At 47.8% G+C, this 27420-nt stretch overlaps 1 protein-coding gene and 1 long non-coding RNA gene across 3 annotated transcripts in view; one reads left to right on the forward strand and one right to left on the reverse strand.

The window, feature by feature from the left end:
* The window catches only part of LOC116227892 (uncharacterized), a 96874-nt gene that overhangs the window by 30478 nt on the left and 38976 nt on the right, over nucleotides 1–27420 (reverse strand). The gene's annotated exons all lie outside the window — the stretch shown is intronic.
* WSCD1 (WSC domain sialate O sulfotransferase 1) lies at nucleotides 67–26388 on the forward strand. Of its 2 annotated transcripts, none has more exons than XM_031591396.2 (10): nucleotides 67–210; nucleotides 7136–7738; nucleotides 10918–11032; nucleotides 11470–11654; nucleotides 14010–14131; nucleotides 17739–17904; nucleotides 19265–19429; nucleotides 19742–19942; nucleotides 21703–22931; nucleotides 25671–26388. In XM_031591396.2, the coding sequence occupies exons 2-9, from the start codon at nucleotides 7327–7329 to the stop codon at nucleotides 22053–22055; spliced, it is 1719 nt and encodes a 572-aa protein (XP_031447256.2). In that variant the 5' UTR covers nucleotides 67–210; nucleotides 7136–7326; the 3' UTR covers nucleotides 22056–22931; nucleotides 25671–26388. The 2 variants fall into 2 exon arrangements, with proteins under 2 accessions (XP_031447256.2, XP_089978610.1); XM_090122484.1 differs by having other exon boundaries at nucleotides 21703–22039; nucleotides 25671–26380.

Genomic DNA, 27420 nt, shown 5'->3' on the forward strand with positions numbered 1-27420 from the left:
CGGGCAGCGGGCATGTGCGGGCGGCGGCTGACGGGCGGCGCGGCGGGCGGGGCGAGCGCGGGGCAGCGCGGCTCCGCGGCGCGGGGTCAGCGTGCAGCGCGGCGCGGATCGGCCGCCTCCGGGAGCGGCGCCGCGGCTCTCAGCGATACCCGCCGGGTCGGCCGGGACCGCGCCTCGCCGTGACGGGGGTTCCCTGACCGCGGAGCGCAGGTGAGGTTTCTCCGCGTTTCCTTACACAGCCGCGTTGGCCGCTTCTGCAGGCTGCTCGTCAGCCCGAGGCGAGTAATTACCGGGCAACTTTTTGCAGCCGCCGGGGCTTTACCATCCGCTGCGGCTTCCGTGGCTGCTGCGGCCGGTGCGTTTGTCCGCGGCGTACGCGAAGCTCAGCTGCCGTACTCGTAAAGAACGCCGTTTCCTGCCGAGATGCCCTTTTCTGAGCATCCGCAAAATATTGGACTTGGAAAGTAGGAAGGGATGCGGTGTGTGTGTGGGGAGGCAGGCGGGAGGCTGTGCTCTCCTGGACGGTTTCTGAAGCGTCACTGTGCCGGCTACAGACCGACGGTGTGCAGTGGGTGGATGCCGCAGGGATTGGGATTGAGGGTTTTATGAAAGACGCTGCCTAAATGCAGTGATGTAGTTACAGATCTGCGTGGTGTTTTAATTCCAGCAGATTACCGAGCACGCAGGAAAATATCTCCAGCTATGGTAGGATGAGAAAAAAATCAATCTATGGTACGTTGTCTGCAACAAGCTCTTGGAAAACTTAAACCCACAGCCACAGAACCGCAGTGCTGGCGATTGTTTTGTGGGTTGGTTTGTTTCTTTTTGAAATTGCACATACTGCACCATCTTTGGGGTGTTTCAGTTCTGAGTATCAGGGATGCATGTAATGCACCTACAGTGTATCAGTGAGCAAAATACTTTCTAGGGTCAAGAATACTGTTTGCTAATTAGGTGTAGATTATCACTGAATAGCGACAGAGGGCTGTACGCACTTGCAGCTCTCTTGAGTACACGTCCCTCTATGGAATAGGATGCATACACGTAGATATGTGTACCTACAAGTAAAATGTAGGACTGTATGCACGTAGGTTTGCTTCTTTTCCCCACTGGCACAGAGCCACAGCCCGGTTGTTTCTGTCGCTGAGATAGGCAGGAGCTCCCAGAGCAGCACCAGGCAGCCGCTGTGCCTTCTGCTCCCAGATGCCTCCGAGCATTCCCAAGTCTGTCTGACAACAAATGCTCCCGGACCAGCTGCCTCCTGCAGGCTGCTCTGCAGCCCTCTCCATAGGCTGCTGTGCCTCCAACAGCACTGTTTTCCAGCTTTCCACCTACCCGTGCTAGCAGATTGGTCTTTAGCAAGTGGCACATGTGGTGAGAGAGCTGCAGCAACTGAATGCACTCGAGTGCTGGCAGCGCCCGTGCTCACACTGCAGCTCTGTTCTGTGGCATCACCTTCCACTTCTGAAGCCAAATTATTATCAGCTGCAAAACAGCTCCTGTGTTGTGTTGGCTTCTGCGCACAGTGTAAGCCTATGTCTTTTTAACTTCATGTGACTACAGTTCACACATTACACCATTTCCCCATCTTCCTGCCATCTCTGCATAAAGATTTCTTTATTTCTGCTTGATCACCACCATAATTCAACAGCTTTAACACCATATCAGTGTCAAAGTTAACTTCACAATCTGATACATCCTGCAGCAAGCACACTTCTTGCTAGAAGGAAGGGAGGAAGGAGCAAACTTGGGAAACCCTCCTGGGCTGTCCCATCAACCAGCACAGCACATGGAGCACTATGGTGCCCGTCTCACCCTGGCCTGCTGGCAGACCTCACGGTGTGCTCTCAGGGTTGGGGCAGCAGAGGGCTGCTGACATGGAGCCATCCTCCTGTGCGGCACTCCCCAGGTGGGGACGTGCACATTGCTCCTGGCAGCTGGGAGCAGGACCAGCACATGGGAGCACAGCGGGCAGTGCAGGCTGGTGGTCCCTGCATGTATGGTTTTGTGTTTGCTTGTTTAACAAAAGAGGAGTTAGGTGATTTAAAAAAATTACATGCTTCCTGAAAGTTAACATGAAGAATGTCAGTGGTCTCACTGTGGCTTTGCCAAAAATCCTGGGGATCAGCTTCATTTTGATGGGAAGGGGGGGAGAGTTAGCACACAGTAATATTTGAAAGCCAATTTATGCTCTAAATCAGATGCTCTAAATCAGATGACTGGGGAGGGGGCCTTGAGAAGGAATGGGGAAGAGTACTGTTTCCTGTGGTTCATACAAACTCTCAGAGAGCCCGGCAGCTGTGGAGCTGGGGGACCTGGTGGGGCCCACAAAGGGCTGCCATGGCCTCCCCACTGCTGATCTGCCCACAGCACCAGCCTTGGGGCCAGAGGAGAACAGCCACCAGGGCTCTCCTCCCACATGGATGGAGGGTGGGGATGGGAAGGGTACAGCACAGCCCAGGCAGGATGAGGCCACAGAACTGCTGGCAGTGCCCGACCCTCAATGGGAGCACAGAGACCCTGCACATGCGATGTCCTCTTTTGTGACCCCAAAAGTGACTGTTCCCCACAGTGCTGGGTGGTCACATCCCTATACTCTAATCTTCAAGCTAAAGAAGCGCTCTTAAGGCTCAGCCTGGTTCCATTTGCCCCAGCTGTGCAAAATGGGGACGAGCCTTGAGCTTGCTCAGCCCTGCACCCTCCAGTACAGGCTGGGGCTGGCAGTGCCTGTGGCAGTGCAGTTCCTCCACTGCTGCTGCCCTGAGCCTCCAAGGAAGGGCAAATGGTGCTTATCTGAGCCCTGGAGCTGCCAGGAGGGTCAGCGGTCAGCTCCTGTTCCTTACACCTCATCTCACTGCTTGCATAAATTTCTAAGTTACATTGTCCAGTTAGTGAGAGGATGCCCCATGGCACTTTCTAAACAAACCAGAAAAAGTACCAATGGATTTAAGCCAAAGTCCGTCAGCATCAAACTGTACCTTGATCTGAGTGGGTTCTGGCTCAAGACAGAAGAGCAGCAGAATGTCCTCTAATCCTTAGTTGCAGCACATGCTGCTTTACCGGTGAAAAGGGGAGAACGTGGCCTTCCTCTACTGATTCCATTTGAGGTATAAGATGCTTGTAGTCTTAGTGACCTGTAAATTATTGATGGGACCCCAACTATAAATTAGCAGCTTCCCAAATGCTTCTTTCTGCCCCACATCCATGCACTGGTGCAGCACGCTGTTGGCCTTGACTGTCCAAACAGACATACGGGAAATGGCAGATTAGATTATGGCTTGTTGCCTTCTGCTCGGATATACAGGACAAATGTGAAAAAGGGATGGATTTTTTTTTTTCTAAAAATAGTTTTCACGAGTCCCACTGCCTTCAGTTTGCAGTAGAAAACTGATTCTTGCTTCTGTGCCAAGAACTCTGAATTTGCAAAATCCTGCTGGTCTTTGGACAAGATTTGCTATTGAAGGGCTGCAGCCTTCAATGCAGTATTGACCTGAGCTCTTTCACTGAACACCCCATGGAAGGACGGGCCTTGGGGTAGCTCCTCGCCTGCACCTGGGAATAGTCTTTGTTGTCTTCAGCCCTATCAACCTCCACAGCACTGGTAAAAGCACTCGGAGCTCCCCTATGGTTGCTGGAACTACGCCATTAGCTCGGAGGGCAGAATCACCAAGAATTTTACATTGTTTATTTCTCTTTAGAAATAACAATATAGTGATAGTGCAGCTGCCTAATGTGACATTTTTTTAAAATCACAATTTATGAGATCATTTTGAAGCAAGTTTCTGACCTGCTTTTCCTTGTAACAACTCCTTTATGGTACTTATAAATCTGGTACTATGCATGTAATGAAAGAATACAAGGACTAGAAGGAAACCAGCAGTAATCAGACTGGGAGGTGCCTCGGTTGAGATGCGCGGTCCCATGGACACACTCCAAGGGGCAACGTGCTGAGCTCCTGGGCTGTGCTCTGGCACTTCTTGGTGCTCTGCACAACTCCAAAGAGGGGCCCCAGGCTGGAGGCAACACAGCTTGCAGGAAGCAAAGCAGTTCAGTGCAGGTGCTGGTAGGAGCTTAGCATTTCCACAGAGCAGGTGTCATAGCACTGTGCAGGTGCCCAGAGCCCGCCAGCATCCATGCAGACACAGCTGCAGCACCGCAGCGCTCCCTGCGCTGAGCCTGGCCAGTACATCGCTGCTCCCAGCCACGCTGTGTTCAGGGAAGTCTTTCTCTTAAGCAGTTGGCTCTCCCAGGACAGTGAAAGAAGTCCCAGAACTGTCCGTTCTAGGAAAGATGTCAGAACAGATCTGATTCTGGAATTCCAGATAAGAGTCATCCTATAGCTCTGCACTTAGTCCTACTGGCATACAGTATTGCAAAGTTTCCCCACAGGGTATTTCTATCTGTGCCATAAACAGAAATACTAGAGATCTCACAGGAAAACAGAATGCTGTGTTTCCCTAATGACATTTCCAGGCACAAACAGCTAAAGGCCACTGTTCAAACAAATGGTTATCTGACTTCCACACGGTGAAAAGTGCACCTGCGGCTGCTAAAGTGAGTAACATGAATGAATATGAAATAAGAATAAAGCGCTGTTTTATAAAACAGAACCTCTCCTTGCCGTCAGAGCTGCACGTGGTGGGTGATGTGGGTCAGCAGGTGCCAGCACAGCACCCACTGCTCCTCATTTTCCCTTTTTTCCTGGTGCAGCATTGACACTTTCATTGCTCTCCTCACCTGGAGGGCTTTCCACTGTTCAGCAGTTCTCATTACCCATTTCAAAGTCCTTCCTATTATTATTTTATCATTTTACTGACTTTAACTCAACTATCAATTAATGCAGTCCTAAAACCCTTTGGCTACCAGAACTGATAAATAGGAATGGAAGACTCTACTTCCATTTCACTTCATTTATTTTAAGTGAAATCTGTGTAAAGAAGACAAATGGCACATTTTCTATTACCAGATACTATTTCACATCCTCCTTACTCTTTCCTTTTTAATACCATCATCAGAAGCGATGCACTTCAGTTCTTTTAGGCATACTCTGATGATACTGCAATATACGGTTTACGGAAAAATCAAATTACTTTTTTTTTTTTAAATGTCAGCAGCACTCTTCGCCATCTCCCCGCTAAAATGCAACATCTAATTTCTGCATAGTACGTTTGCAGCAGTTGCTGTGGGCGGAGAGTCTGCTTATTTGTTTGGTTGGTTTTTACTACAAGGCACTGTCATGGCAACCACAGCGAGGGTGAACGCATCTGGAGGTACTCTGTATACGTCACATTGGCTGCAGTAAAACTGCCTCATGCCATTTAAACTTTTTATCTGCTGTGTGAGGGCAGTCAGTCAGTCATGTGAGTCCCAGGGGCGGCTTCTCCTCTGCAGGACTCTGTGCACAGCCCCTCCTCACAGGCCTAGCAGTGCCGTGCTGGCTGCACACAGCGCTGTGCTGGGACGGCGCGGGACTGCCGCTCTGTTCTTGGATAGATGAGCATGGCAGCACTCTGCAGTGTCTAATTGTAGCTAATATTCTGTTCATCTGTCTCGGTACTTCTGACCCTTCTACTGTAATTCCTGAGCACTCACAACGTTAATCAGAGATTTTCAATAATTTAAATCTAAGGGTCAGCTCTTCCACTGGCGTAAATCAATGTCTTTTTTTTCCCTTCTTTTTGGCTTTGGAGCTAATCGGAAGGGAGTTTGGATCACAGTGGGAAAGTGATCTTAATTTATTAAAGCACACTGCTGCCTTGTAGCCCATAGTGCTGTCTCTCTCTAGAGCTCATCAGCTGCTAAAAACCCACAGGTACTGGCGGGAGGAGAACAGGGCCTTGTCACACTGAGCTCTCAGAGTAAGTACAGCAGCAGAAACAAAGGCACCTGCTATTTTCAGTGCTACGGCTGAGATCAGCACCACAAAGTGCCAGCAGGCCGTCAGCCCGGTCCATGTGCCAGCCCTGCTCAGCCTTGTCGAGGAATTCCGGCTCCACTGACGGCACATCCAGCTGGGCTCAGGAGTGCTTTTTTCTTAGAAGTTTTTGAGCCTTGCTTCTGATTGCTGTTTAAGATAGAAATAAATGGTACAACTAGATGAAAAAGCAGAGGCTTTTAATTGCTAACATCTATTGAAGAAAGAGGCGTAAGCGAATAGCCGCAAAAATGTAAATCAGAAACAAGGAGTACAGCAAAGAGATGCTTCTTTGCTGGGACTGGAGATTCCAGAGAATGCTCCAGTGGCAAGTTAAGCAAAAGCCATAATATTTTCTTTCCTGGAGAACATTGCATCTTTTCCTTAGCACTTGCCAGGCCTCGTAGAGAAGCTGTGACCAGGGAAGCAGGAACTTGTGGGGAGATGCCACTTTGTATTCATTACAGGAGGTTAAAGGTTCCCTAGAGCACAAAGGAGCTTTCCTTTCCCAGCAATCCCATCACGGTACACATCAACACAATTAAAGCCTGCAAAGCTCAGAAGTGGTCAGAAGTATTTGGTTAAATCTGAAATTAGTTTTTATTCCAGACATTCACTGTTCTTTTCCTATGCACCTCTACATGTTGATATTTGTCAATAAAAATTGACTAAAAAAAACAGGACCTCCGGTTCCTCTCACAGTGACATGCACAGTACCTCACACAGATCACACAGCCTTCAACCGCAAAGAGATTAATAATTTTCCTGTCCTTTGTCAGTAGATGCAGTTTCTTTCCTCCCCACACCCACACTGCTGTTTCCTTCTGATCAGCATTTGTAGCTTAGCTACTGCTTAACTGAAAGGAAGGAATTTGCCAATGCATTGCTAGAAAGATGCCTGTGCAATGTCTGTCCATTCCAGCCATGGACAAAGAAGGGAGAAGATGACTATTGACAAAAGAAAATAAAGAACCTTTCTCCAAACACCTCTAGAGAAATCATTTCATTATAACTGTATTTCTTGCACAGTTCTAGCTCAAGAAAGGTAACGCTGAGTAGCTGGAGCTATCTACTGCTTAATCAGTCATTCTCACAGGATTATTGTCATTAAAGTGCATAATTATGAGTAGCAGATGGAGGAGCGCTGGGCTGGAGGGAGGGTGCAGGGAAGGTGCCCGAGGGCCAGTGTGGTTCTGCTGACGCTTCCCCTTGGCACGGCAGGTGCAGCGAGCGGCTCGGCCATGGCACCGCGCAGGACTGGGCCTGGCTTGGTGGCTGCCTGGGGCCCTGACAGCCACGTACGGAGCAGCAGTGCTGGAGTGATGGGCTGAACCCATGGGAGGAAGCAGCACCTGTTCAGGTGGACGCCCAGCAGCCCACTGGGAGGCGTGAAGGCCCGTTCCAGTGGGGGCATGGCCAAAGCGTTCTTCAGGCTGCAGAAGTTCCTTCGGCGGACCCAGTTTCTGCTCTTCTTCCTGACCGCCGCGTACCTCATGGCCGGCAGCCTCCTGCTGCTGCAGCGCGCCCGCCTGGCAGCCCAGCAGGGACCACGCGGGGCCTCAGGCCTGGCACCGCCAGGGGTGGACACGGGGCCGGGAGCCAAGGCCGCAGACCCTCACCTGGCGCGTAGCCCCAGCGCCCAGCTCCCCGTGGGAACGGACGCGCTGCCGGGGGTGGAACCGCGGCACAGCCTGCGCTGGACGGCATCACGCAACTCAGAGCTGAGGTGGCTGCGGAGGAGGTGGTTCCACAGGTTCATCGGTGACCAGGAGCCCATGCAGACGGCGGGACTCAGAGCTGTGAGGGGTGCCGCCGAGCACAAAGGTAAGGGATGCGCCCTCTGCTCACCTTCTGGCACGGGCACAGACTGCTGCTCCACAGTCCGACCCAAGCAGAGACCAGCAGGCCTGGCGAGGTGCGCCAGACGTGCCTTCCTGCAGCTCGGCAGCACTTCCGCACCAGTTCCTGAGGGCATGCACAGGCCAGAGTGAGGCTGTGTCCCTGCACACTGAGCTGTAGGTCCAGAAATGTATTTCTGCTGGTTGAGTGCGAGCCCACAGAGAAATATACTCCTCTGCTTTAAATGATTTTCTCTTCAAGCAGGCAGAGAAGAATGCTGCAGAAAGCTGTGTCTCTTTCTCAGAATAGGGAACACTTAAAAATGAGTTTTATTACATTACTTATCTAAAGCCACGCAGTAACTTCTGTTTAGAAGTACGTTTCTGCTTTCCAACACAACCTCAGCTCTACTGTCACAAACACATTCCCCCTTCCTGACCTGCCCTCTGCAGCCATCCCCACAAGCACGCTGTCTTCAGAGGGATGAGGCATGGGTGCACACCACTGCTTTAGGCCCTCCCTGTGCTCCAAACGAGAAAGAACCCCTGGATCAAACTCTCAGTATTTGGTGAGTTTGCTGGAAATTTGCCACCAGCCAACAGACTGCAGGGAGTGTGCATCACTGCATGGGGCAGGGCCAGGGCAGCGCATTAGCAGCCAGAGCACAAGGTACAAAACGGTACATTTTCCAATCCTCATGATTAAATAATATCTTAAATGGAAAGCAGTTCAGGATTGACAGAAATCAGAGCTCACTTCCCTGCGAGCTCAATACTTACTGCTACTAATAAATACATACATGAACCGCTATGGTTTATTCAGTAGGAAATCTCTTAAAAACCAGTCCCCAGGGCAAGTGAAGAAGCAAAGCAGGCATCTGCAGGCACTCACACCTCTGCATGGTTCCTGCCCTGGGACTGCCTGCTCTCACTGTGCTGTGCTGCAGCCCCAGCTCTGCTTGCCTAGAGGCTGAGCACAGGGATGCAGAAAGCATCAGGGTTCATGCTGGGTCACTGCGATTAGGGAGGCAGGATGTGTTGGCCATTTGTATCAACAGCTGTACAGATCTGACCTCCTGGCACCTGTGGGCCCAGAGCTTTCCCACTCATAAGAAAAGGGCCAGGCTGCTCTCAGCACAGTATCAAACATCAGGAGCAGGAAGCCCCTGTGTGCCAGCTTCAACACCCTATACTTTTGAGGCCGCAGCACCGGGCTACGGCTTTGCTGTCTTTGATGCATTGCTTTTCAGAAGAACTGGCAGTGCAAGAGGAATGGGATCAGAAGGACTAGGCACCACGTTACTGCACTGCTCCTTCTGCTGAATAAATTCATCTAAAGGAGCACCTTCTGCAAAAATCCCACTAAAACGTGCCACCAAGTGACTCCTACTGTGTGAACTGCTGGGAATGGAAACAAGAAGGCAACAGTGGTAGTGTGTGAAGCTGCATCATGCAGCTGCTGGAGCCTCTGAGGCACAGAGCTCCACACACTGCTGCCAGCATCCTGCTCACAGGAGCAAGGGCTGTCCCAGCAGCCTGCTGCCTTTCCCAGCCTGCTCTGGGCATACAGCCCAATGGCAGCACCTGGCCAAGCACAAAATGAGCCCAGTGCCGACCCAAGCCCAGCATGGGGTGTGGGGACCTGGTGCCCTCCCGGCAGAGGGGCTGCCACAAGCAGCACGTGGTCTTGGCACCACCAGCTGAACCTGGCACTGGCCAGCACCTGCTTTAAGGGACTCCTTGTGGATAGGAATCCGGAGAAGAAATCAACTGAACCCTCCTTGCTGGGCTGCAGCGGGGCACAGCTGGCCCTGAGCTCTGCCTGCCGCCAGCTCCTGGTTCCCTTCAGCCACAGGCTGCTCTTCACCCTGGTGGGGGCTGGGTTATTTTTTCCTGGTTAATGAAAGAGTAGATAAAAGGTAGAGCAACAGAGTGAGTGTCTGAGGTACTTGGATATCGGACAGACCATGAATTTGTTCTGCATATTGCATGAACTGCTTTTAAAACTTCTTTTAGAAACAAAAGGATTAATTTTGAAAATTTTCCATAACATTAGTTAAGGCTAGTGCCCATATCAGTCATTAAGCTAGTGCCTTGCTCGAGTTCCGATTGCTGACTAAGACAGCCAGAAGGACTATTTATTGCTACCAGCCATTGAATTACGTCGATTCAAATACACGTCATTTGAATATCTGAACACAAAGTGACACTGTTAATAACAGTATTGTTAAAAAGCATTAGAAAGCTTTTGGAAATTATGATTAAAAATGTAACTTCCTATGCAGAGCATATTATCTCCCCCGACTCCTTATAGCCATACAGCCTCATTATTGCTCTCTGATCTCTTCTGAGCACAGCACTCTCCCTGCAGCCTCAGTGCCTATGGATGCTCAGTGCCAGACAGCACTGTGCCCAGGCTCTGCCCAGCAGACAGTGCCTTTAACTTTATTTTGGACTATTTTATTGCTAATATAATGCTTTTTAATTTGGGTTTTCATCATATATTCTCTTCCTCTCTGCAACTCCTGTTAAATAATTTCCCAGCGTTGTCATCTCAATACTGCTACATCCAAAATCAAATTTCCTTTCTCCATTGCATATTAATGATAACATGCACCTATAACCACAAAATTGCTGTACAATAGCAGGGTGCTACCTCAGCCTTCCAATCACATACGAAAAAATACAAAAAAAACAGGTTAGATTTACATTGTGTTTTGTTCAGGACAACAAAAGAGGCTTAACAGAGGATGCAGTGTAGCAGAAATACTTCTCTTTCATATGCTAACTAAAGCAAGACATAAGCTAAAAGATTCTGGCACACCAGAGAAGATAACTTAACGCGATAGAGGCAGTGCCGCCTAGTTAGAGCTGGAGTTATCTTTCCATTATAGCTTTAATATAAAACTCTACACATCCAAAGGAAATTGATTTTCTTAACATTTTTCTTCACCATCTTATTCTCAACTAAAGGTTTTGAAAAAAACTTGGGAGAAATCCAAAAGGATATCCTATAGTCCCACCATTTTAAGGACCATCTGCTCTGTCCCCATGCAGCCCCCTGGCAGCAGCCAGCTAGGGATGGCTGCTGCCCTTCACAAAGCACAGCCCTGGCTGGGACCTGCAGCTGTGCACGTGCCCTGACTCTGCCTTACATGCACACAGGCACCTACGTGGGCTGCTTCAGCGATGACTCGAGGGAGAGGACACTGAAGGGAGCTGTATTCTACGACTTACGAAAAATGACGGTGGCTCACTGTCAGGAGGCGTGTGCTGAGAGGTGAGCTGCTCTTTCACAGCGAGTTCTCTCTTTTCTGACAGTAAGCAGAGTTGTATTTGAGATGGGAAAAGCCCACATACATTAAACATGCAGCATCAGTGAAAACCATGATTATCTCAGACCTTCTGCTACCCTGTTTGGGGCAGACTTTTCACTGCTGCCCATCTACTGTTCTTATTGTAGCACAGCTACTTAGATGCATTTGCTGTTGATCTGGTCAAAACGTGGCATTTTGTCAGCTGTTGGTTAGGCACTTCCTCGGCCCAGATCTCTGCGCTCACTGCAGTACAGCCCCAGCAGCATCGGGGCTTCCAGCCCACCACACCCCAGGGAGCAGTGTGCAGCTCTTACAGTGTGCTCAGAGGGCACTGCCAGCCCCCCACCCCACACAGGGTGCTCGAAGGGCCCGTTCTGACTGTGCCTGTGCTCACCCACAGGGCCTATGCCTACGCGGGCCTGGCGTACGGAGCGGAATGCTACTGTGGAAACAAGCTCCCAGCCACCGCCTCCAGGCCCGAGGAATGCAACAGCGAGTGCAAGGGCGAGAAGGGCTCGGTGTGCGGCGGAGTGAACCGGCTGTCAGTCTACAGGGTGGAGGAGCTGCAGGCGGCGGCACCACGACGTAAGTGCGGGCGATGCCGCTCTCGGTGCTGCGCTAGCACTGTGCGTGCAGCCGCTGCTGGGAGCTGTGGGACAAAGCTGCAGTTTCAGTGTGGGCCCTGGCTCCCTCCCTGCAGCAGCGCTGCATGGGAAGGCGGCAGCACCGGGAAGCAGGGCAGTGCTGCACGGGGATTGCAGCAGGGCAGAACTTCAGCTGAGAAAACTGCTTCCTTCTGCATCCTCAGCAAAGGCACAAAACCTCATGCTTAAGACACAGTCATAGAATGGCTTAAAAACACCCATCAATACCATCCTTAGCTCAGAAATAATCCTAAGCAAAGGAAATCCTGTGACTGCAGCAGGAGAATAGAGGGCAGAAACAGAAGCGCACCAGTACCATAAGAGAAGACTCTTCAGTAACAGGAATGAGACCCAGAGTTCCGCTTTCGCAAGGTCTTTGTTCTAGCAGCACCTGAGATGTTTGTTTCATCTTTGAATGATCCTGCTTGTCATCTACCCTCTGTAACACTCATCTGCTCAGTTAGCTGCCATAGGAGACGAAACATAAACCTCTGGGCCAACACAAGGCATATAAATACCCATGAGCACAGCTGTGCTTTTGGCAAGCTCACAGGACCCTTTGGATTTAATTTTGAGAACAAGCACCAAGACCAAGGTTGTGCCAGCGCTGATGGCACTTCACTTCTTAAAGAGTCGAGGTTTGTACCATCATCCATCAGCCACATAGGAATTATATACCAAAGGCACGTAGACCTAAATTGCCAGTGTCAGGCTGACGGGCACACTGGCAGGTGTTTAAGTTTTCAGTGTGAAAATATATATACGTATTTCACAGGAAAAGACAACATTTTTTTTTTCTTAACCATTAATGAATAAGTCATCAAATTAATCTAGCCTGGAGCAAGATTTGTATTTTGCTTGCTCTCACTAACACCTGATATTTGACTGTTTGAAAACTCCCACTGACAACGAGATAGCTGAGCAGCCAACGGAAGTACTAATCACAATGATAATTGTGAAAGTATATTGGGAAGTACCTCTGAAACCAGCAGAAACCATGAGGGACAGCAGCAGTGCAGAACGCAGCTCGGGCAGCAGCTCCTGGTACAGCAGGCACAGCGCTGCCCTCACCACGAGGCTCTGCTGCTCGTGCCCTGTGGTCTGTGGGCAGACACAGGACTTGCGTCCCCTTCACCCCACAAGTGCAGAAGTGCGAGCGTGCAGCTCCTGCAGCCTGGGGGGCTGCGCGTTCCCCAGGAGCCTTCAGAACTGCCCTGCCCATCCACTGCCATCCAACTGCAGCCCTTTCCCACATCGGTTCTGGTGAGTTCTGTTTGTGGTGGCCAGTGGGTGCAGACTAAGACTCGAAAGACCCAAAGAGACCATGAGCCCTATTAAGTCACGTTGGGTGAAGTATGACAATAGAGAGTTGATACAGAAAGATGAAGACATTTTCCATATGTGTAAAGCTCAGAGAATCCTAAGAACTACAGCAGTGTCGCATAGCACGCAGACCTCTTTCCTTTTCTAACCCAGTCACACGACGTTGTTTTCTCCATTACCATTAGTTCATCTGTGCGAATGCATCGCCTCACCTGGGACAGGGAGCTTCCATGATAGATAGCTCTGGGTTTTTGTTGGGTTCTGTCAGGGACACTTCTGAAGCAGGAAGGAAGAATTGCACTGCTGCTTGTAACAACCATTTGGGCCGCACCTCGACTTCAATCAGTGATGCAAAAAATGGAGCAATTCTGCCCGGCTCGGCAGCGTGTATAGAGCGGCAGGTCAGACCAGAGGCTGATGCTAAAGACTTCAGGAAAGCGATTCTCCCTGAGCAGCTTACAAACGCCTAGTTCAGATTTTGAAGACTGCAGCAAACTCCCTTGCCCTGAAAAGAAGGCGAGGGAAGGGGAAGAGGAGGAGATGTGCAGGAAGGTGGGTCCCCGCGGGGGCTTTCAGGATTCATTTAAATTCCTTTTCTGGTGCAGATGAGGGGAAGCTTTGTAGATTTTTATCAGGGCTTTTAAGCCTTTCAGGGAAAAGCATGTCTTCAAAAGAAAACCAGGAGTTGCAAACAATAGCAATGCCCTCCACTGGTGGAATTTAATTTAAACTCCTTGCCGCACTCTGCTTTCAGGGGTTAGCAAAAGCCAAAGGCATGTGCTCCTTTCATACCACAGGATTTGCAACACATTTTTCTAGTGTATATCATGGTTTCTCTTATTTCTAAAGTACTTGGAATATAAGATTTATTTCATTATTCTTTAGCTTCTGAGCCTAATATTGTTCTTTGTGATAGAGGCAGGATACTATGGACGTTGTTTTCTCAAGAGAAACCTATTTCATATCCCTGCAGGGAGGAATGTTATCTATCGAGGATGTTTTAGAGCTCCAGAAAATTTAACAGACACCTTTCCAGCCTCTTTGATACAGCCCAATTTGACGGTGGAGATGTGCTCTGAATTTTGCTCCAAGAAAGTAAGAACAGTTCTCATTTCACATCCTTTCTTCTTTTTTTGTTACTTTAAACTTTAATCTACTAAAGGAATAGCAGAGATTAGTGCCTTAGAGCTCTAAATTTGTGAACGAGTTTCTGAAGGATGAAACTCACCAGAGTCAATACCCAGTGATGCCAGGCACCATGCTGACCTTCCAGAATCAAGCATTAGAGAACATCTATGATGATGATGACGATGATGATTTGCCTGCAGGAAGTCTGGCAAAATGTCCCTGCATTTAAAAAGCAGCAGTGGCATAGCCACAGTCCCCACTGCTACACACCATTTGGATATCACAGTGCTCACTTCTTGTCTACTATAGTACCACTTATCTCCATGCAAAACGCTACACAACACAAAAAAAATACCACAATTACATTTCTTCTTGTTTTTACGTTTCCCTGAAGCCATGTTGTCCTTTCCCTGCAGTGGCAGTGCCATTTTGGGCATACTCATTGGCAGACATAGAAGCAATTCGGCATGTTGTTGGCACAAATGCAAAAGCTGTGTATTAGCTATGAATGAATGATGCAGGAAGGAAAAGCTCATGAAGTCCATGCAGGAATTTTTTCAATGAAACCTATGCAACACTGATAGCATGTGCTTTGGGGAAAAAGGTCACAATCCAATTACATAGTTTGTTTTCAGTGTACACTTCCTACAAATAATCAAGCAGAGTAAAAATGCTCTACTATGACCCAATCCAGTTCAGAACAGAGAAAAAACTACAGTGCACACAAACTGCCAGTAACTCAAGAGAAGCAGGGCAGGAGCACAAAAAGTGTGAGCTTTGACTCCAGATAGCAGAGTGAGTCCTGTGATAACGGTGGAAATATTCACCCTGACTTTAGATCCTTTCCTTTCAGAACAAGATGGACGGCTTCCTGGCTGACACAGGACTACTTAGCTCTCCTGCAGTCAGGACAGGATGCTCATTTTAGTCCCACTCATTGCACAAAAGAGAATAATTCCCCCAAATCCCGTGCATCCTGAAGAGGCCAGTGGGCTTTTCATGGGACTGGTTTGAGGTCTACATTTAAGTACACGAATTACTCTCTTGTCTGTGGGGACTTTGAAGAAAACTAAACTGCAACATAGCACATTTAGTTGTTAGTCTTGCAAATGGCTTTGTACAGTCAAAAGAGTAAAGCTCTTGTCCTTGGAAGCATGTGAGATATGAATTCGAGGTAAAAACTTTAAGAGACCTGCTAAATAGCATTACTGATCAATTTCTTTCTTAATTGTGAGTGATGATATGCCTTAATAGCTACCCATTATCACCCCATAACACAGAACCATGAATGTATCTCTTTGCCAGAAGCCATAATTTTCATATATGCTCTTTTGAAAGCCAACCTGCATAGTAAGTTAGCCATCTCCATCTGAATTTATATTTATATATTCAATCATTTTACCTTTCAGCTACTGTTTATAGTTACATACAATGAAAACAAAAATGAGGTACGAAAGTCTTGAGAAGAGAACCTCACCAGCTCAATGCATTCAAAAGCCATTCCAGCAAGTTTGCACATTCGGACTTGACCACCTCTAGGATGCTTCCTAGATGTTCTAATTTCAAAACTGACCTGCTACTTTGGTCTCTAGACGCAGCTACATGCTATTATGTAGGCGTAGCATTAGTACAAAAGCCAGTGGAGGCAATGGGAGCAGAGTCCAGGTATGCAGTTTTTCTACTACTTCTGATGAAAACCTAAACCCAACTGCAGGAAAGCTTGGGAAAAGCACTGAAACACCAACAGAAAGAATCAAAAAACAGAAAGCCAGAAAGAGACTGCTCTTACAGTGCTGCCTGAGCAGCAGGACGTGGGGAGCAGCCTGGCCATCTCTGCAGGGGCAAAGCACCAGCAGCAGGTCCCTGTTGCCTGAACGATATAGGTAGTGATGCAGAGTGATTGCAGAACTGTACTATACTACCCTGGTCCTTCTTTGCCTTCATGACTGCACAGAATGCAGGAGAGTAGGGAAGTACCTGCTCAGGTCTTTTGAGAAAATCTGCACCCTTGCCAAAAAGAGTCTCTCTTGCAGGTGCCACTTGGCAGGAGACATGGTACATTCTTATTCCAGGCTGCACTTTAGGGTCAGGATGTTTGTTCACTTCTCAAATGGAGAAACATTGCTTCACAGTGAAGATTTCTGTTTGCAGGCAGACAGAACTATTTTGCCCTTGGATCAAATCACTAAATAGATTTTGACAATGTCGTATCTCATTCACTAAGCAAATTTTGGCTGTTTGGGCACAGATGGCATACATGTTGTATTTGACTCCTTATCAGAGGATGAACATGTGGAGAAGAGTGAGAGATAAGCTGCTCAGTAGTCCTGGCACATGCTCCCAGATTTCAGAAGACTTTTAAAAGGCAAGAAGTGTCGTTATGGAATAGGTAGAATTGAATGCTCTGCGCTCCAATAACCTCTGAGCTTCTTTCAGCCTCTGTCATTGAGGTCAAGCCTTTCCATGCATACTGATGCACCACACACCAGAGGGACTTTGGAAGTCTAAGAAAACACACACCCAGTCCCCTGGCAGAGATGAGGGCTGAATTTTTGGGCCAATTTTTGCAAACTAGAAAATGTACTTTTTCTGTGGAACTCCTAGACACCCACTAATTTCTTCAGCAAACAACAACCAGATGTTTTCCTCCAAACCCCTCTATTAATTCTCATCAGTATTAGCAGAGCGGCCCAGCACCACCATTCTGCATCTGTTGCAGAGCACAGCAAAGCTGCTTTGCAACTTGATCCCTTCTCTGGATAAGATCAGTAAACCAAAAACCTGATTCAAACACATTGAAAAGAAATGTCTTGTAGCCAAAAATTCCACTGTGAATTATTTCCATGAGACAAACACCATCTACAGCAGCAGGCTTGCTCTGCTAAGGGATCTGTCATTGACAGCAGTTAGCCTAGGTTTCACAGGAGGTGTCCCCACCAAGAAGCAAATGCCATACAGGAGGTGCTGTGCCCACATGGCAGCTCCAGCCCCACACCAGATGCCACAGGTCTGGCTTGGTCTTGTGGTCCCAAGCAGTTGTTCCATAAAAATATGGACAGTAGTGCCCAAAACCTGTGCCAGCCCTTCTGCAGACACTGGGGTTTTGCAGACTGTGAAGGAGTCATAGTAAGATGCAAACTTTTTATGACTTTAAGCATAACTGCAGCTCGCTCCTCTGTTTGGAGGCAAAAATGGAAGTTGTAAAGACGGTGCAATTCAAAATGCTCACTTGAGGGGTAAATAAGAACAGCCTTTCCCCTACTGAAGTTTCAGGTGCGGTTATGTACTAGGACTGGAGAAACAGAATCGAATTATATGTTTTTATGAATAATGAAAAAACAGCATTGTGAGTTTTCAAGCCTTACAAGCTCTGTCTTAAAGCCATTTTTTAAGAAATTGCAGTATGAAAGACAGCAGCGATATAAGAAATGAGCTTTACAGTGATATATCAAACACTGCTTTGATCCTGACAGTGGCTTGTGAAGATTTATCTTCCTTTGCATAACAGGAGCATTCCCCACAGGCTGTTGATGCCGTGGCATTTGTGCGCTGATCTATTTTCTCTCCATCGCAGGAGTTTCCCTTGGCAGTGACCCGGGGGCGGGAGTGCTACTGCGGGTACCCCACGGGGCGCTTCCCACTGCGGCACGGCGCAGACAGGCGGCTCTGCAGCGCGATGCCCAACGCCAGCAGCGCTGCCACAGGGGGGTACTGCCTGGCCTACCAGACTCCGGTGCAAGGTACAGCCCTGCAGCCCCAGCCCCTCCTGCAGCACGCGGCAACACGTGCTTCACAGCAGCCTTACGGGCAGCGAGAAAACTCCCCTTACCTAAATCCTCATTTCACAGTCATGCTCATAAATGCTCATAAACATTTCTCCAAATATTACTTCCAAACAGTCTCTTGTTAAGCTGCACAGCCCCTCCACTAGGAAAAATAATGGTTTTTCAGATAAAGAGGAGGCAGAACCTGGGCAGCCAAACCCAAGGCATTGGAACCAGGACCCCGCCTGAGCACATGCCAGCCTGTTAGGCAGGCACAGAGACAGCTCAGCAGGCTCTGAGGCTCTGCCCACCTTCCTCCAAAATACTCATCTTCCTACATGCCAAAGCCAGAGCGTAAAGCAGAGCAATGCCCCAAGATCCAGTGAACCATCAAGGTAGTACCTGTAGCTTCTTCCATGCAGTGGTTTGCACCATGTTCCGCAAAAGTACTTACAAACTTAAAGTGAAGTGCTTCACTGGAGAGGCACTGTGTTTTTCCCAACATCCATTGTTTTGCTCCATTTCCCAGTTCAGAGGTTGACTGCAAATAACAGCTTGTATAAAGACCATGCAAGAAGAATGCTTGCTTTCATGAAACTGCTACTATCTACCACATCTGTGTAGATAAGGAGCAGCACAAGACAGTCTTCTTGGCACCATGCTGGCACTTTCAGGCCATGGTTTCATCTCAAGGCTACCAGACTGACCTCTAATTTATTTCCTGGCTTCTTATTGAGTCATCACTTAGCTGAAGCTCACTCTTTCCCCCTGCACTTGCTTTTAACACACACCCCACACGGGCAGGACTTACTGAAGCTGGCAGGAGAGCTCTGCTCAGACCCTGCTGGCAGTCAGCTCTGGGAGGGCTCCTAACTGACTTGGGCCCTTTTCTGGAGGAGAACCACAACCCAGAGGCTGAACTGAGTGCAGTTTGTTTCAGTAAAAGAGTTTCTCCTGCATTATAAAACTTGCTATTCCAGGTACAGTGGCATATTTGAGGTCTCCGCTGCAGAGTCAGCCACCCAGGCGAACAGCAGCTAGCAAACAGACATCAAGGGGCTTTTATCACAACTTGCTGGCAAGTAGAATGGTTCACTGCAACTCTGATAAAAAGCATCACCTAACACAAAACCAGTGAAAATCTTTTCTGAGGATAATCTCTTTGGCCCCTTATGGCTGAGTTAATTTTCAGAAGTAGCTGACTCACAACTGGACTCAAATTGATATCCTATACTTGTAAGGGAGGAAAAAGCAATAAACCCTGTAATCAAGGGCTGTCAGTGGAATTAATTAAAAAACCACAATGCTAACAATGAATTATTTTCTATACCCACAGACACCCGCTGCACAGACAGGAAATTCTTAACCACAAAATCTAAGGGGTTCATTGCTTTGTCAAGCTTCCCAGGGGCTGGCAACACGTGGGCTCGCCATTTGATCGAGCATGCCACAGGCTACTACACAGGCAGCTATTACTTCGATGGAGCCCTCTACAACAAAGGTACCATTTTCGGGGGTGATGGGACACAGAGCCATTCTGAGGCACAGGGCTTTGCTTGCTCCAGCATCCTTCTGCTTGGAGCCACCCAAGGCTATCGCTGCTGTTAATCCCAGCAGACATGAAGGAGCTCACAGGGTGGCTCCTGCCCCAGTAACACTGCTGGCAGCAGCCCTGGTCCTAGATACTGGGCAACAAGTTTAATCAACTGGTGTTTTCACAACAGTAAGGCCTTGTTTAAGAGTGTAAAAAGTCACAGACACATGGTCACGTGGAAAAAAAAAAAGCAACACAACAATCTTGTCTTATAAACAGGCTTTAAAGGAGAAAAAGATCACTGGCGAAGTAGACGGACCATCTGTGTGAAAACACATGAAAGTGGCAAGACGGAGATTGAGATGTTTGACTCTGCTATCCTGCTGATACGAAACCCATACAAATCGCTCATGGCAGAGTTCAACAGGAAATTCGCTGGGCATCTGGGCTACGCTGCAGACCGCAACTGGAAGAGCAAAGGTAGCATGCGGGGTGCCCAGGGCTGCTGCAGTCAGAGCTCAGAGCCTGTAGCCTTTGCATGCTGGGAGGGGATAACACTGGGATGTGATCCCAAAACCTGAGGGAGCTCTGCAAACATTCAGTGGGACTCAAGCACCACCACACAGAGACCAGACCCGGAAGCATTCAGGCTGTGCCTCTGTTGCCACTGACAGCAGTGCAGCACCAGCACTGCAGCATCGCTACCAAAGCGGCGCACAGCAGAGAATGCCTGGTGTGCAGCCATCCGTCAGGCTGTGTGCTGTGAAGGAAGTTTGCCCCTGCAGCATGTAATAACAGAGAGAAATCTAATTTAAAATTGAGGGTTTGATGAAGCATGACTTCCTGAAGGAAATTTTACAGCACTGTACGGGTGCTACTGCACTGCAGATAAATAAAGATAGGAGCAATAAGGGGACTCCAGCGTTCCATGAATGCACAAAATGACTTCTGGATGGTAGGACTGTGTTATTCCTGCTGTACACACTGCTGCATTCAGACTGCAGCACAGGAAGGATTCAGTGCACATCTCTCCCCTTGTGTATTTCAGTCATAAAAGCTGTGGCTTGGCAAACCACTTAGCACAGGGCTCACGGGACAGTAGGAGTGTGTCTTTAGTCACAGCATGTTTCTTTCCCTAGTCCTTACATCACCTTTCATCAGGCACAGCTCAAGACCTATTTTTCAAAACTCAAAACAGCCCTCAGAGAAGGGAAAACAAAGCCTGGAGAGAGTGGCTTTCCCATACTGCAAACTACAAATAGTTGTATTTTGGCCACAGATGCACTTTATCCAGTGCAAAACCTTCAGCTTGATCCTCAGAAAATTATCACAGGCATCTAACAAGAGACTAAGATGCCACATATTGCAGTAGAGGGAAAGTATTTCAGTAAACTCTGTCACAGTGATCCTGGCATGTGACAGCAAATCCCTCCCATGTGCCAGAACAGAAGCACCTTCCCTATTGATCCTGTTTCCCTAAACCATCTCCCCAGAAGCAGTAAGAAAGTTACATTACTCAACACCTCTGAATTGAGAAGCACCCTAGGTCCCAGCCAAAACCAGGGTCTCAATGCTGCACTTATATGCATACTGATTTATATGTACACATAGATACAGAGGCTATTCTATATTTTGTATATTTCTCAAACTACATTTGAAACAGAGTTAAAAAGGTAGGAAAACTACAGAGGAAAAAAAAAAAATCTGCTTGAAATAATGTGGCAAAGAACTGCTCAAATGAGCCAAGCAGGACCTGCATAGTGCCCCTTCACTGCTCTCATCCAAATGCTTCTCCCTACTCTTTTTGCCCTTCCCTAGCTCCTGCATGGAGCTGCCTGCTTGTGCAAAGAGGAGAGTTCAGCTCCTAGAAGCACAGCACATTGAAGATGCTGACCTGCAGCTTTGCACCTCTGGTGCCCTGTCCACCCCCAAGGGGCTTCCAGGCAGCTGGGTGACTCTCAGCACTGCTAATGCCTGAAACCAAGACGACTATGTGCCTGGCGGCCGTGCAGTTGGGAACTCTGTGTCCTCACCGATTTGCAGAGTGGGAGAGCAGTGCCCATCTCCTCACCATGGCTGCAGAGCTGAGTAGTTGCAGCCATGTTGCTTTCTCTAGCACTCACATCCAGCCACCTCATACATGACCAGCACCTCTAACCTTGTTCCAACTTAATACCTGGAACACTGTGGAAGCATCATGGCTAATATGCTCTCATTTTCCTGGTTTTCCCATCATCTAGACTGGCCAGATTTTGTGAACAGCTATGCCTCCTGGTGGGCCTCCCATGTCCTGGACTGGCTGAAGTATGGAAAGCGTCTGCTTGTCATCCACTACGAGGACCTGAAACAAAGCCTCATCCCCAAGCTGAAGGAGATGGTGGAGTTCTTGAACATGACAGTGACGGAGGACCGTCTGCTCTGTGTCGAGAACAACAGGGATGGGAACTTTAAGCGGTCTGGTGCTAAGCAAAAGGATTTTGAGCCATTCACCCAAGAAATGAAAGATCTTATCAACAGATACATCCTGACAGTGGATGAGGCCCTGAGAGGAAGAAACTTCACAGGGCTGCCCAGAGAGTATGTGCCAAGATGATAGCATGGTAGCACTCAACTGTGCTTAAAAATATTTTTTTAAAGAAAAAGAGACTAGACCTTTATAGCAGCTAAAGCAAAGATACTTGGGGAGTCTGCTGAGCAATGCAAATTCTCTCCACTCTGAGGTGTTCTTCAGGGCACTAGGTGTTCCAAAAGGCAAACAGCAGAGGATAGAATTTGGTTGACGGAACGAGGCCAAGCCACCATCTGCCTGCAGGCACTCCTCTGCACATAGACAGCCAGAGCCTCACGGCAGAGCTCTGGTGCTCCTCGCTGATGGGGATTTCATGGCTATCAGTTTGGAAGCGGGCTACGTAAAGGGAGGAAAAGCATGGCAACACCGATAAACAATTTTCATCTGAGCACTTCAGAAATCTGTTCCTTTCTTCTCAGCACGGCCCACAGCTTCCCTCTGCAGGGCCACCGGCCTGGCCCAGCCTGGCCCCATGCTCTCACCAGCCACAGCCCCAGTGATGGAATGGAGGTCTGCACAGCTGCTCGCTGCCCCTGCGCCGGGTGTTGTGCTGGGGAGCACCCAGTGAGCAGCACAACTGAGGGACTGTGAGGCACTTCTGTTCGTGTGAAATAAGGGATTCCTTGAAAACCTGCCCAAAAACATTAGTTTTAATAAAACAAGAAGTTTGTATAAAGGGAGCTGGGCTTCCTCTGTGTGTCACTGGCACTGAATACAATAAAACTGTCACAAACAAAACATCAAGTGCACTTCAACCCGACCAGCACAGCCCCTGTGGTGCCCAGGCTGCAGGGTTGATATTCAAAACCACGAGCCCTCTGTCATTGGCAGAAGTGGCACAAGTAAAGGAAAACTAGCTCTGTAGCTTACTTTTTTCCCCGTAAGTCCAGGAAAATGCAGGTGAGGAAAAAATTGAAAAAAAATCCAGAGCAAAAGTTGTAGCAGAGGGATCTGTAAATCTTCGTTCAGCTTCCACTACCTGAACTCCACTTAAAACTAACCTCCAGCATTTTACTTTTTTACCTAAGCTGTACTTCTTAATGATTGTCACTGAAATGTTAATGACAGAAAAGCAGATAAAGCTGCAGAATGCCACTCCAAGCATCTGTAAAAACATCCTTAAAGTTGGATTACTAGAAAAAGAAAAGAAAATTCCTGAAATTCAGCAAGGGAAGCACTTGCTTTAAACACCAACTGTTAATATTCCTAAAGGAACACAGGCAGGGCACCTTGCCATCATGCCAGCAAATACCAACCTGAGCCGTCCCTCCTCGCACGGGGGCAGCTGGCAGCGAGGCAAAGGGCTGAGCCGTGCTGTGCAGTGCAGGGACGGCCCAGCATGCATGGCTCCGGCACTGCTCACCTTTGTGGTGACTTCACAGAGAACAGATTCTTTTCAAAAATGACATTAAAACACTCTGACGGCCTACATGGGCATCAGTTGCTGCCGCTAGCTTGTGTTACAGCCCGAGGAGCGTGAGCCTGGGCCTATGCACACTGTGTAAATTTTGCACTCGTTGCTCTCAGCCTCACACACATGGAACCACACAGCAGAAATTGGGTCCAGCAAAACACATCAGGACTGTGAGAATGACATCTTATTACATTTCTAGCCTGGCATAGGTTTGTGGAATCACTGTAACAGAATATTTGGACTGTTTCATCCCTGTAAATGGTGAGGGTAAGGACAACTTGCAAACTCTGAGAAGGCTTTGTGATTATGCATGTCCTGTAAGGAAGGCTCTGGGTGGCTAAAATTAGAAAAGGAAATATGAATATTCATGAACTCTGTGAATGCCAAAACCCAGCTTGTTACAGCCAACCAGTGCCCACAGATGAGGAACAGGGGCTGTCTCTATGTTTTATATATAACATATACACACATCTTATATCCAAAGGTACATAAACGCATGTATCAGTTTGTTATCTATTCCCTAAGTATTCACTTAAGATAGTAGGAGTAGCCAAGCACTTCTTGGGCCAGCGCACAAACCCTGCTGCTGCCTGCACTACCACATGGGTTGTTCTCACAAATACACCGAATTCCATCTTAAAAAGAATTGCAGCATTTTTCAGCCCTTGCTCCCCTGGGAAGAAGGTTGCAGAACCTTTGCCATTTAACGGCTAGGAGTCATCTCCAAACTGACAGCCTAACACACATTTGTTACTTTTGCTGCCCTCCTTAGCCGTCCCAGATGTCCTCACAGACACTGATCACAGCCTCTCCCTTCCCAGACACCATCTCACAAGTATAAATGATCTGTGCAGCTTTAACCTTTTATCCCAAGTCAGCAGTTCAAAAGCACTTGGCAAGACAGAGCTCTTTACCACCGACCTCAACACTGCAGCAGGTTTGCACAGCAAACCAGAAGGTTATGCAGGCATTACGCTGATCCATGCAATAAGTAGTATTTTTTTTTTTTTTAAACAAAGACAGGGTACAAGTTTTATTTACATCTCTGCTTGATACACAGACTCTGGTCAGACACAGAAGGAGAAAAACCGAACATGTGGTTAGTGCTGTCCAGGTCATGGACTATCATAGAATCCTTAGAGTTGGAAGGGACTTTTAAAGGTCATCTAATCCAACTCCCCTGCAATGAACAGGACATCTACAGCTAGATCAGGTTACCCAAAACAGGATTATAGAGGTCTACCTTGATTACGTAGGACTTCCGGCAGAAGACCGACAAAGCCTGACTCAGATACCTGTATTTGAACTACTTTCCCCAAAATTTGTTTAGAGATTCTTCATCCTTCCCAAGGGATTATCTGTAAACGGAGGTTATCCAACAGTTCCTGGTATGCTGCAGGTGGACCTCTGTATCCAGAGGGACAGAGCAGGTCTTAGAGAGCAGAAGGCTCTGAAAAAGCAGATTGTTAGAGCTAGTTCAGACTACAGAACAAATCTTATTGGGACTCCCTTGCTTCAGCCAGGTCACAGAACGACACTTAACAATGAAATTCCTAGAACCAGTCAAATTCAGTTGTATCTTAGGCTGTGATGAGTAAAAGCCAAGTAGTGAATGTTAGGTTTTATTGAATTATTTCTCCTACTGCATCCTTTGCATGTACACATCCTGCTAATACATGGGAGTGGATGAAGGAAATTAAAAGAAAAGCAATTTCCCTGCAAGGCAGGTTTTCCTATACTCAAAAAGCTACATGCTCATCATACTGAGCTTTAATTAACCAGGATGTTTTAGTCAAAAAATAAGCTACCATGCCATTAAAAGCCACGTTAATGTTCACATATATTATTCTCCTTATTTTATATTCAGCAGTAGGATAGCAGAGATAGAAGCATGCATGTAATTCCCTCGAGCCTTCAGCTTCCTTCAGGAAGTTGAGGCTGCGATGAGTCATAAGCAGGCAGTTAGAGCAAAACAGAGATGCTACATTTCAAAAAACAAGAGTTTAACCTTTGAACTTTTCAAGCAATCCAGTCACAATGCACAAGCAGAGTGAAGACCCTCCGTCCACTCATAGCTGCACACCAGGGCTTGGCCAATCCCATCTGCTCCACTCCGGCTGTTCACTCAGGAGCTCAGTGCCAACCTCCAGCTGCCCCACAGTCTCAATCTACTTCTCTGTTAAAGGCAGAAGTTGCTGATGCTCACATTCCTCCTCTCTTTCCAGAGCAATGAGTGCTGGGACCCACAAAAGGAGACATCTGCAGATCCACCACCACAGCCAGCGCAAGGTTCACCGTGTCCATGAGCTCTGATGTGATCTCCCAGCCACTGAAGCTAAAATCCCCCCAGACAATAGGCAGTAGAGACATAAGGTTACATCCCCTACCAAACTGACCTGACCCTGCACATGGCATAAGCACAAAACCAGAAATAATTTTGGCCAGCCCATCCTGAAGACACGAGCAGCAATCACCCCCTGCCATAGCAGAGGTCCTGGAAAACACTTATATGGAGGGAGGAGAGAATCTCTCTAGTGAAAGGCACTGGCTGGTATCTCTGCTTGAGATCTGCTTACCTCTTGAACTCTTCTAAAGAGGGGGAAGGAAAGAAAGAAAAAAGGAAAAAAAAGAAGTAAAAGTAAACATCCCAGGCACAGAGGACAGAACAATAAGAAAGAAAATGGCTTTGCTTCCTGGAAACTGGCTGCAAAACAAGACCTCTAAAGCAACAGTAAAAATCATGAACATTATCACCAGCCCTTATGCAACTCAGCCATTCTGAGTTGCTTTATTAATTTTTCATTAAACTCGTTTCGACTGAAACCTATTATTCACTGCTAAGACCAACCTACTACTCTACTACAGCAACATTAACCTCCATAAAATAATTAAAGGATGGGTTTTCAGCAAGAGACCTTGTGTGTCACCTCTTTGGAGCTTAATGTGTCTTTCAATGGCCTTGAATATAATGAGATGTTCAAATATAGAAAGTTGAGTTACTGCATTTTCCCTGTGACATCTATGCAGCCAGGAAGATCCAACTTCTCAACTGTGTTACTTATCATTTACTTCTGACCCTGGGTAGTTGAGAGCAATCTTTAAGGAAGCTATGCTTTTAATCTGCTTTTTATATTAGCCTTTAATTACTCTAACAAAATTGCAGATGTACGAATTAAAGGACCATAAGTCAGCTCTTCTCCTTTGAACCGCAACATCTCACAGGAAGGCATTTTTAGCCTTCTTCATACTCAAATGAGAAGAGATCCTTGTTTCAGCATTGTTCTTTTCTCCTTGTAACATCTCTTTATTCTCAATTAACTGCTCTAAGCTCACAAGTTTTTCCTATTGCAATATTTGATCCACCACCTGACAACCACGGTCCAGGTTCTCAAGCAGTAACAGCGTTTACTCTCTTACAGCAACTCACACAAGTGTTCAAGTTATACCAGGAAATGCACCATTTCTTTGCCTTGGGCATGAATGCTGTTAACAGACCCACAGTTTCAGCCCTGCTGCCCGTAAGAGCAGCAAAGAAACAAATGCCTGCTCTTAGTCACATAAAATGGCGTCGAGCACTCCCATAAATGAAAAGAGATACAATTTCAGTGCATTATTAAAATGAAATGTTTTATGCAACAGTTAAGGCTGTGCGATAAACCCAAAGACTATTAAATGAAATCAATCCTAATTAATGCTACCTCATTCCATTGAGCCAGTGCTCCCCACATTCCTGCAGAGCTGCATCCCTCAGTCTGGGCCATCTCTCGGACCGCAGCCCAGCGCTGCACCTCCTGAGAAGCAGAGGGGCACAGAGGCAGCATGTGGGGCAGAGCTGTGGGACAGCTGGTGGCAGCAGGCCGACCCATGAGGTGGTTTGAAAGCTAAAGGATGCGCTGATTGAGTGCACCGTGCCTGCTCGCTCCTGCCCAGTTTTGCAGGCAGAAGCACAGCAGCCTGGCACTGCAGCCCTGTGTG

The sequence above is a fragment of the Phasianus colchicus genome, chromosome 21, assembly GCF_987193195.1.
Source record: "Phasianus colchicus chromosome 21, bPhaCol1.hap1.1, whole genome shotgun sequence".
NCBI lineage: Eukaryota > Metazoa > Chordata > Aves > Galliformes > Phasianidae > Phasianus > Phasianus colchicus.

Excerpts from the sequence above, each read along its gene's own strand:
- WSCD1 (XM_090122484.1), top strand. The coding sequence starts at position 7,327 with ATGGCCAAAGCGTTCTTCAGGCTGCAGAAGTTCCTTCGGCGGACCCAG. Across the intron at positions 14,132-17,738 it reads CTGAATTTTGCTCCAAGAAA|GAGTTTCCCTTGGCAGTGAC; the intron begins GTAAGAACAGTT and ends TCTCCATCGCAG. Across the intron at positions 22,040-25,670 it reads TTCACAGGGCTGCCCAGAGA|AGCAATGAGTGCTGGGACCC; the intron begins GTATGTGCCAAG and ends CTCTCTTTCCAG.